Source organism: Sapajus apella, unplaced genomic scaffold (genome assembly GCF_009761245.1).
Source record: "Sapajus apella isolate SASKATOON/1434 unplaced genomic scaffold, GSC_monkey_1.0 scaffold10, whole genome shotgun sequence".
Lineage (NCBI taxonomy): Eukaryota > Metazoa > Chordata > Mammalia > Primates > Cebidae > Sapajus > Sapajus apella.
Genome location: NW_022436950.1, coordinates 41,754,871 through 41,766,190, shown reverse-complemented (window position 1 = coordinate 41,766,190; position 11,320 = coordinate 41,754,871). Strand labels below are relative to the sequence as shown.

General features: G+C 35.1%; 1 protein-coding gene across 2 annotated transcripts in view; it reads right to left on the bottom strand.

The window, feature by feature from the left end:
- Positions 1-568: 568 nt before the first annotated feature.
- BOLL (boule homolog, RNA binding protein) overlaps positions 569-11,320 on the bottom strand; it is a 57,806-nt gene continuing 47,054 nt past the window's right edge. For both annotated transcript variants that reach the window (XM_032278764.1, XM_032278765.1), the window contains exon 11: positions 569-1,317. In XM_032278764.1, coding sequence (XP_032134655.1) covers positions 1,294-1,317 — 24 coding nt within the window. In that variant the 3' untranslated portion in view covers positions 569-1,293. The remainder of the gene's footprint in view (positions 1,318-11,320) is intronic.

The window sequence follows — 11,320 nt, the reverse complement described above, 5'->3', positions numbered from 1 at the left end:
ATGGAATACATTTGGGGTTGAAACAGGAGATAAAAGAGATACATTTATTAGGGGAATACCAACTTTTATGGCTCCCCCTGCCCCCACCACCTAAAATTAGCAAGTCAGTGAAAGAACTGCAAAAGAATATAAAGAGGAATATTTCCTGTACTACTGTAGAAATTTTAGAGATTAAAAACCCCTGTGTAGGATTTGTTCTGTACCTTTTGAAGAATGAATGACTTCCCCTCCCATCTATTTTCCAATTTTATAGTAAAAACTGGCTTTATAATCAGAATCTAAAATTTTCTTTTGGTGTAAAAAATAGTTTTGCATTTTATGGAAACAATTGTCCTTTTTAAAATTAATCACATGTATAATTGAATATATTGGTTGCATATAAGAAGAAAAGGTTTAAGGATTAAAGCGTTCAAAGAACATTAATTTGGTGGAATTTCAATCAATGTTATGCGATCATGTCAGAGGTGAACTCTTCTTTTATCAAAATTCCCAAGGTGGATCCATATTTTATAAAATTTGATACCAAATAAATTATGTTATAGGAGGATTTCAATATTGTCTTAAACATTGGAGAAATAATTTAATATAGTCAAATTACATGAAAAGGCAAGAATATTGATCATGTTGATGGTATTTCTAATATTTGGAAAATGTTATAAAAAAGAAATATAAATACCATTCAGATTCTGAAAACCATAGCAGATGCAAAATTAAGGAGTAGCAGTTACAGATGAATGAAAAATTAGACAAAAGCATATTAAATGACAAAATGGCAAAGCAAAAAATAGAATTAAATCATTAATATTAAAATAGTATACTGTTGTAAAATATTAAAAGTGTAAAATATTAAAAGTATTAAAAGTGTTATAATTAAAAGTGATTCTTATCCTAAATGTGAAAATAAATATAAAATAATGTGAAACATAACATCTAATAGTTTGATAAGGAAAAATAACCCAAAGCAGAGAAAATAAAAGACACCTCACTATTCCCAGTGTGGTTATTATTTATGGAATGGATAAAACATGTTGTAGAAAAGGTCATTACAGTTAGATTAGCACATAAAAAACCAACATGCCACATCTACCTAAATAATTTTGTAGAACAGCTGAAAAAGCAAATTTTATCAAATTTAGACAGCTTATATTGGAATAACTGAGTATGGTGAGGTATTAACTAACCCTAAGTTTCACAATGGGCAGTTTCTAGCTGTTTTGTTGAAGCTGGATCTCGGCCACACAAGGATCACTGGACAAGAAATCAGTTGAGCTGGACTAGAGCTGCCCAATTGTCTTAATAATGAATGCTCCACACTGTCTGTTAAGTAAAGAGAAAATATAGATCAGGAACACTGAATGGAAAAAAAAAAAGATTAGTTAGAACAGATGAGTGCAGACGATCAATCAACATTCACTAAATATCTGCAGAACTTTGGTACCAATTAAATTAAAATGTTAAAAAGTGAGAGGCTAGCAATTAGGAGGGCCCCTGAACTCAGGAAAAGCTTGTTTCTGCTGAGAGCTTAGAATTGATATTAAACAATCTCTAGTCTAGTATTACAGTATAAATGTTTGGTAAATAAAACAAAGGATGGGTCAGCACAGATTACGAGTTACATTTCCTTCTCTTAGGTGAGTCTTAAAAACTTGTTTTTAAAAGAGGAATTGTGTTTTTGGCAGGAGGCTCTTTAGAAAGTTGTCCAAAACCCAAAAGTATCCTTTAAGTGGGCATAAGTAGGACAGGCATATAGGTACTTACACTGTATAATTCAGAAGAATTTCACATACCTGTGTCATCCTGGCATTTTTATTGTTGTTGTTGTTAATACTAGTTTGGGTCAAAGAATCAACCTAGTTACTACTACCTTTTTGGCAATTTGGGCCTAAGCCAGCTCCTAATTTAGGGAAGCAAGCTGTCCTAAGACATATTTTAAATTGTGGATAGGCTCAAAATTTTCCATATTTGTTCTACTAACTCTAGAGCAGTTCTAATAGAACAGTCTATGTTGCTGGGAATGTTTTACGTCTACACTATCAAGTACAGTGGCCACTAGTCACATGCGGCTATTTAGCACTTGAAATGTGGTTAGTTGCAACTCAAGAACTGAATTTTTAATTTAATTTAAATTAATTTAAAATAAAAATTAAATAGCCTCATGTAGCTAGTGGGTACCATATTGGAGATAGCATGGCTCTAATGGCTCAACTTTGTTGGGTTTGCTAAAACCAAACTCTACAGACTGGCCTAAATTTCCCTGGCCTGTTTAATACTGTCCAGTACCATTTACTAATGTTCATAGCTGTATTCCCAATACCTAGAATAATGACAAGCACAAGGTAGGTGCTCAATAAATATTTGCTGAATGAATAAAATCTATTATGATAATACACAACTATTCATACCCAGTTAACTACTTATAGGCTATTGGCTGTAACCCAATAAACACTGGTCCTCCCAGGTGAAACAGAGATAAATGAAGTTAAATTGTTTTATGTATATGAAATTACTTGGTTAAAGGCTCAATGTGCTAGAGAGAACAGGGACCAGTACTAACTTCAGTATATTCATATATGAATAATTTAGGTTGATAAATATGGTAAAACTGGAGAGAATATATATCACTCTGTTGCCCAGGCTGGAGTGCAGTGGTGTGATCTCAGCTCACTGCAACCTCTGCCTCCCAGCTTCAAGCAATACTCGTGCCTCAGCGTCATAAGTAGCCGGGACTACAGGTGCACGTCACCATGTCCGGATAATTTTTGAATTTTTAGTAGAGATGGGGTTTCATATGCTGCTTAGGCTGGTCTTGAACTCTTGACTTCCGGCAATCCACCCACCTTGGCCTCCCAAAGTGCTGGGATTATAGGCATGAGCCACCGTGCCTGGCCAGAGAATATAATATTTAATGGTAAGGGTGTGGCTAACAGTTGATGAGAGTGATAAGAGGGGAAAACTTAATGTCAGATAAAAGCTAAATTCAGATTTTATGCATGACTAAAAGGTGGGAAGTGAAGATGTAGAAGTTTTGAAGAAATGTATACTAATCCTAGGCCGGGCATGGTAGCTTATGTCTGTAATCCCAGCACTTTGGGAGGCCGAGGCGGGTGGATCACCTGATGGATCCAGGCCAAGGTGGGTGGATCATGAGGTCAGGAGTTCGAGATCAGCCCAGCCAATATGGTGATAGCCCATCTCTACTAAAAATACAAAAATTAGCTGAGTGTGATGGCACACGCCTATAGTCCCAGCTACTTAGGAAGCTGAGGCAGGAGAATCGCTTGAGCCTGGGAGGCAGAGGTTGCAGTGAGCTGAGATCATGTCACTGCACTCCAGCTCAGGTGACAGAGCAAGACTCTGTCTCCAAAATATATATATATATAGAGTAATCCTATTAGGCAGTAATGTAGCTTTGAAAAAGGATTTGGCAGTGGAGAGATAAATAAATAAAGCTGACCCTTGAACAACATGAGTTTGAACTGCATGGGTGTACTTATTAAATATATGTGAAGTTTTTTTTTTGTTTGTTTTGTTTTTTTCCTGAGACAGGATCTCACTCTTTCACCCAGGCTGGAGTGCAATGGTGAGATCTTGGCTCATTGCAACCTCTGCCTCCTGGGCTCAAGTGATTCTTGTGCCTTAGCCACCTGAGTAGCTGGGATTACAGGCATGCACCACCATTCCTGGCTAATTTTTGTATTTTTAGTCGAGACAGGGTTTCACCATGTTGACCAGGATGGTCTCAAACTCCTGGCCTCGAGTGATTCGCCCACCTTAGCCTCCCAAAGTGCTGAGATTACAGGCATGAGTCACCGCACCTAGCCACTTACATGTAAAGTTTTTTTCAATAAATATATCAGAAAATTATTTGGAGATTTGCAACAATTTGAAAAAACTCACAGATGAGCTGTACTGCCTAAGAAATACTGAAAAAATTAATGAGGCATTTTTAAAGTTAGGTATGTCATGAGTGCATAAAATATATGTAGGGTTATTCTATCATTTACTACCATAAAATATACACAAATTTTTAATAAAAAGTTAAAATTTATCAAAACTTCTGCATATAAACACAGACCATACATGGTGCCATTTGCAGTTGAGAGAAATATAAACAAATGTAAAGATGCAGTATTATATCATAACTTCATAAAATTTACAGTAGGTTCATACTGTATTACTATAAAAATTTCATAGCAACTTCCTATTACTATTGCAGTATGCTCAAATGATGAGCTCAAGTATTGTGTCTGCTTAAAATACCATGTGATGGTAATCATCTCTGTGTGAGCAGTTCACCTCTCCAGCAAATTGCATATCAAAGTAAAATTTAATCTTTCTCAGTTTTTGCATATTTCTCATGTTTAGTGCAATACTGTAAACCTTGAATAACACCATAAGACCCTTAAGAAATGCCACTAATAATGCAGGAAGTGCTCCCAAGAAGCAAAGTCATGACATTATAAGAAAAAGTTGAATTGCTTTGTATACACTGCAGATTGAGGTCTGCAGCTGAGGCTGCTCACCACTTCAAGACAAATGAATCCAGCATAAGGACCACTGTAAAAAAAAAAAAAAAAGGAAATTCATGAAGGCACTGCTGCAGCTATGCCAGCAGGCACAAACACCTTGGACTTTTTGTAAAATAATATCTTTTTATCTTGTGTTAGAAAATGCAGCTTTTATGTGGATGTGGGATTGCTATAAGAAAGGCAAACCTATGGACTCTAATATGATTTGAGAAAAAGCGAAGTCATTATATAAAAACTTAAAGCAAAAGGAAGGTGAAGGATCTAAAGCTGGATAATTTAATGCCACTAAAGGGTGGTTTGATAATTTTAGAAAGAGGTTTGGCTTAAAAAATGTCAAGATAACAGGAGAAACAGCTTCTAAAAGACAGCAGATGAGTTCCAGAAGGCAGCAGATGAGTTCCAAGATGCCATTATGAAAATCATTGAGGAAAAAGGATATCTGCCTAAACAGGTTTTTAATGCAGACAGATGTGCCTTATTCAAGAAAAGAAAATGCCAAAAGAACATTTATTAATAAGGAAGAGAAGGAAGCATCAGGATTTAAGGCAGGAAGGGAGAGGCTAACTCTAGTGTTTTTTGCAAATGCAGTCAGGTTTATGATCAGTGCTGCCCTTATCTATAAAGCTGCTAATACCTGAATCTTGAAGGGAAAACATAAACACCAGATGCCAGACTTTTGACTGTGCAACAAGAAGGCCTGGACAGTAAGAATCCTTTCTCTGAATTGGTTCTACTGATGCTTTGTCCCTGAAGTGAAAAAGTAGCATGCCAGTAAAAGATTGTCTTTTAAAACTCTTTTGATATTATACAATGCTCTGGCCACCCAGAACCCTACGAGTTCAACACTGAAGGTATCAAAGTGGTCTATTTGTCCCTAAACACAATGCCTCTAATTCAACCTCAGAGGGTCATAAGGACCTCTAAGGTTCATTACACATGATATTTTATGGAAAGAATTGTCAACTTTATGGAAGAGACCCCAAAGGGAGAATATCATGCAAGTCTGGAGGGATTACAGCATTGAAGATGCCATTGTTATAGAAAAAGCTGGAAAACCATCAAGCCTGAAATAATAAATTCCTACTGGAGAAACTGTGTCTAGATGTTGTACATAACTTCACAGGATTTACAACAGAGCCAATCATGGAAATCATGAAAGAGATTATGGATATGAAAAAAACGGTGGAGGGTGAAGGGTTTCAAGATATAGATCTTAGAAAAATTAAAGAGCTAATAGACACAATACTAAAGGAATTTATGGAAGACAACTTGATGGAGATGACTGTTTCTGATCTAGTACCAATGAGGAAGAGGACATAGAATAAGCTGCACCAAATTGACATTAGACAGTCTGGATTATTCAAGACTGCTTTTGACTTCTTTACAACAATGAACTTAGAGAACTCCCTTAGGAAGACAGTTTAGAGGAAAAAGGGAATTGTGCTATAATTAGTGGTTGATAAGAGAGGAAGAAATATATTTCTTAAAGAGACACTGAAAGATCAAACTGAAGGCAAAGAAAGAGAGTCATATCTTAGGAATAATAAAATTTGAAGACAGGCTAGTTGACAGTATTGAATTAAAGAAAATCTAAGAAGACAAAGACTAGCACAAGACCTTTGGGATTTGGCTAACAAGAAGCTGTCAAACATATCTTGGCAATATATCTTAAGATGAGTAGTTTGAATAGATTGCAATACTGAATAAACAATTTCATATGAAATAATTTCATATGGAATAAAAAGCATACCCCTATATTCTTCCCCGACACTTTTCTAAGGTAAATTTAAAATGCTGTTAATGATGTGTAGAATACAAAATCCTACTACCTGATCTCATCATATGTCCTGAAAGTAGAGGAAGATATTATTCAAATAATTTTAAAAAACTATTCTGTAAGAGATTAAGGTTTCATGAGTAGAATTTTATGTAATGATAAGTACAGTGCCTATCCAAGTAGTCTAGGTTCTAACGGAAAAGAAGAAAAGACTAGGTAAAAGGAGAAAAGAATGTTCAATTAGAAGGAATGATCGACACAGAATTCAAGGAAAGTGAGTGCTCAAACTAAGAATGGACACCCATAATTGGATCTGAAAATAAAACAGTAAGATTTTTCCCCAAAAAAGAAGTGTAAGATTTACTCAGATTACCGTACCAATTAATACTCATCCTTACACAGTAATGAATGAATAAATATCACAAATTACCTTTTACTTACACTTCCCCCTCACTTCAGTATTTTGGCTAGTAAGGGCTTATGGCTAATGTAAATATTAAAATAGCCCAGAGGCTCAGGGTCAGATAATTCATGTTAAACTAAAAAATAGATTTAAAAGAAATAATTAAAAATAAAATTATAGCAAATGCATTTATGCTATATTTCATATTATACTGTAACTCAAGGGTCATAAAACTATGGACAGCAGGCCAAATCTGGCTCATCACCTGTTTTTTAAAAAAATTTTTATTTATTTATTATTATTTTTTATTATACTTTAAGTTCTGGGGTACACGTGCAGAACATGCAGGTTTGTTACACAGGTGTACATGTGCCATGGTGGTTTGCTGCACCCATAAACCCATCATCTACATTAGGTATTTCTCCTAATGCTATCCCTCCCCATCACCTGTTTTATAGATAAAGTTTTACTGGAACACAGTCTTACTCATTGTTTCTGTTTTGTCTATGGCTACTTTCATGTTACAATGGCAGAGTTGAGTAATTTTGATAGCAACTATGTATTTAGCCTGTAAAGCTCAAAACATTTACTATTGGGCCCTTTTGTGACCCCTGGTTTAACTTTCCAGTCTGGAAAGAAGTTTTCAGGCTAAGAACTTCTGATAATACTAGGAAAGGAAACCTTAATAAGGTGCTCTAAGTGCATATGGTGAATATATTCTTGGTATGGACTGAATGTTTGTATCCCACCCAAATTCATGTGTAAAAGCCCAGTGTGATGGTATTTGGAGGTGGGATCTTTGGGAGGTAATTAGGTCATGAGGGTGAGCTCTCATGAATGGGATTAGTGCCCTTGTAAGAAGAGACAGGAAAGAGCTTGCTTCTGCTCTCTCTGCTTTTCACCTCGCAGACTGGAGAAGACAGGCATCAGCAAACCAGGAAGTTAGTTCTTAACAGATACCAGACCTCCCAGCACCTCAGCGTTGGACTTTCCAACCTCTTGGTCTCCAAAACTTTGAGAAATAAATGTTTGTTGCATAAGCTACCCAGTCTATGATGTAGCTGTTATAGTGGCCTGAACTAAGACAACTTTATAATGTGAGAATAATTTATTACCAGACTTAAATATATTGGATTCACTTTAATTCAATCAGAAATTACAAGTTTAATAGAAACCTTGAGAGAAAGAAGCTATAAAACACTAGTGCTTTTGAGACTACAAATAACAGGATTAAATAGATATATGTTTAGATATTTAGGAAAATAAGTATGTGTGCATTTGTTACCATGGTTAAGTTAAATCTCTGCTTATTCTGTGTTTTACTGTTAGTTGAAAAAAATGGTAGGAGGGGACATCCTTGCCTTGTTGCTAATAGTTTTTACTCATTTCAAAATAGAAAAGTGATACCTTTGAGTGATAAATGTTTACATAAGAATTTTTAGAAATGTGCATTATAGTATATATAACTTAATTTGATATCCTAGAGAAGATCTATTGATATTTCCCACATTTATTCTTTTTACTTATTTCCAAAACAAGCTAATTTAACTTAGGTCCTTCCAGTTTCAATAAAAAGCACATGTTGGCACTGAATTTTGCCATATTTAAAGGAAATAGCCATTGAAAATTCTTTTTTTTTTTTTTTTTTTCTTTTGCTCTGTCACCGAGGCTGGGGTACAGTGGCATGATCTTGGCTCACTGCAAGCTCTGCCTCCTGGGTTCAAGCAATTTTCCTACCTCAGCCTCCCGAGTAGCTGGGACTATAGGCATGTGCCACCACGCCTGGCTAGTTTTTGTATTTTTAGTAGAGACAGGGTTTCACCATTTTGGCCAGGCTGGTCTTGAACTCCTGACCTTGTGATCCACCTGCCTCGGCCTCCCAAAGTGCTGGGATTACAGGCATGAACCACCACACCTGGTACCATTGACAATTCTAAAGTAACAGTTTAAGTTACAAGAAAATTATGGGCTTAGGTCATGAAGACAGCTGAAAGTAATCTTGAGGGTAAGGTCTTATTAATTGTATTTACAGCACTGCAGATACTATTTTTCAAATGTCATGCTCAATGGATATTTGATGAACTAGTGAGAATGAGCTCTTACTTAAGGCTTGTAATATGGTAGAGTCCATATGTTATTTTTATGTGAAGGACAGCTTATTTATGTGACTTATAGAGTTAACTAATGATCCATAATACATGAAGATTCTGCCAGATTTGACAGTATGTAGCAATATTTAAAGAAATGGCAGTAATAACTTAAATCTGTAAGTCAAGTTTTATTTTAGGTATAGTTTTTGTTTGTTTGTTTTTGAGACAGTTTCGCTCTGTCACCCAGGATGCAATGCAGTGGCATGATCTTGGCTCATTGAAACCTCTGCTTCTTGGGTTCAAGTGATTCTTGTGCCTCAGGCTCCCGAGCTGCTGGGATTACAGGTATGTACCACCACGCCCAGCTTTTTTTTTTTTTTTTTTTGTATTTTTAGTAGAGGCAGGGTTTCACTGCACTGGTCAGACTGGTCTTGAACTCCTGGCCTCAAGTGATCTGCCCACCTTGATCTTCCAAAGTGCTGGGATTAAGGCATGAGCCACTGCGCCCAGCCTATTCTGGCTATAGTTGTAATATCATCCTCCAATTAAATATGTGTATTTTTGCCAGATTAGAAGGATAAACAAGCTGATCTGATTTTTATTCCCTTTCCTTACTTTTAAGAAAATTTCTTAAGGAGCAGCATTCAAAAATGAGAAAAAAATGTACCAAGTCAATATAGGAAGTAAAAATAAAGGGAATTGAGGTAATCTCCAGCTCATATAAGCATTATAGGAGTAAGACAAAATTGACAGTATGGAACAGAAAAGATCCTATAAATATTTTTTAAGTAAATTTTTTTTGACCAAACTTTACAGTTTAATGAGGAGGCTTCTAAATAAACCTTGGTTTAAATTTCCAGGATGACATGAAGAACTCTTCCTGAAAGATTTATAAGATGAAACAAGCAGCTATTTTCACACTGCAATAAAGAGCTAATACAATTTGGGTTAGGAATATCTCATTGCAGAAAGAATTTATTCTGCAAAGATAAAGTGTTCTGCAATGTACAAATACTTTAAAACCTGTTATCATTTTGAAGTTTAAATATAAACGAAAAGTACAATACACTTAACACTGGTTTGTGAATGGTATACCTAAGGTCTAAAGTACTGAAGAAAGAATGGCAAAGAAAATGTATGGAATGGAATTTTATCTGAATGTATTTTATCTGATTTAGTTGTGCATAGAAAAACTCACTCAAGTGGATGGAATTCTATTTAAAGTCTGCAAAAGGAAAAAGGAAGCAGAAAATTACTGCAAAAAATATACTAAACTTTCTTACAAAGTGAACCATTGAGACAAAGTGAACCACTGTAATTATTTCCAGGTTACATGATACATTTGAGGTAAAAGTTTTTGTAAAATTTATTTTAAGAAATAGATAAGATCAAGGGGAAATGTGATCTATTTTCTCTCCTTAGAAGCTTTTGAAATTTTTTCTATTATTCCTGCCATTCTGAAATTTCACAATAATTTGACTTAGTGTGAGTCTTTTGCAGTAATTGTGGTGAGTAGTTGGTAGGCCCTTTCAATTTACAGACTCTTGTCCTTAAATTTCTAGGAAGTTTTCTTGTATTAATTTATTGATAATTTCCTCCGAACAATTTTCTCTACTCCTCTTTCTGCAATTTAAAAAATATTTGACTTCTTGGATTAATCTAATTTTATCTTTTCTCTATTGTTATTCACCTCAATCTTTTTTGGTTCTTTTTCTGAAAACTTTTGCCTTTAATGTTTAACTCACACATAATTTATTTCAGTTGTCACATTAGTGGAAAAACTAGTGAAATTTTAGAATAAGGTATATAGTTTAGAATGTACTGATGTTCCTTTCCTGTGCCAGTGCCTGCCAGCCAAAGGATGAAGTAGGTGAAGGATATATAGAAACTCTATTTAATTTTTACAATTTTTCAGTAAATCTGAAATTATTTCAAAATACAAGGCTAAAAAATCAAAAGGACAGATGTTTGAGAGAAAAAGTATCAGGGTGTCTATGCATGTACCACTTCTCATTAGTTTTTGTCTGTTTCTGAGAGCATATTAACTGTAGTTTCTTCGATATTTTCTTCTGCTCCCTGCATTGTATGTTTCTTGTGAATTTCTTTTTTTCTGTTTATTTTGTTCTCTCACTCTAGAGGTTTTCTTCTAATGTGGCTGCATGTTCATAGTTATGAGGGAGGCACTAAAATCCTAATGGAAAGTTCTTTGTGCACAGTTTGTCAGTCATCTTCACTGCAGGGATTTAAGGGACCAGCTAACTTTTTCTCTATGGTAGAAAGCATGCTTGGATTAGAGTCTTGGATCTGCCACTTACTCAACTATGATACTGTGGGCAAGTTACTTTTTATGCTTAAAGTGATCAAAAAAAAAAAAAAAAAAAGTTAACACTGCCAGTAATGAGACACATTGGCATCTCATACCCCTGACATGACACACTGATAAGGGCATATCACCTCTGTGATATTATTGTTCCAAATTGAAAACCTTTATCTAATTAAGAGAAAACATAGGCCAAACCCA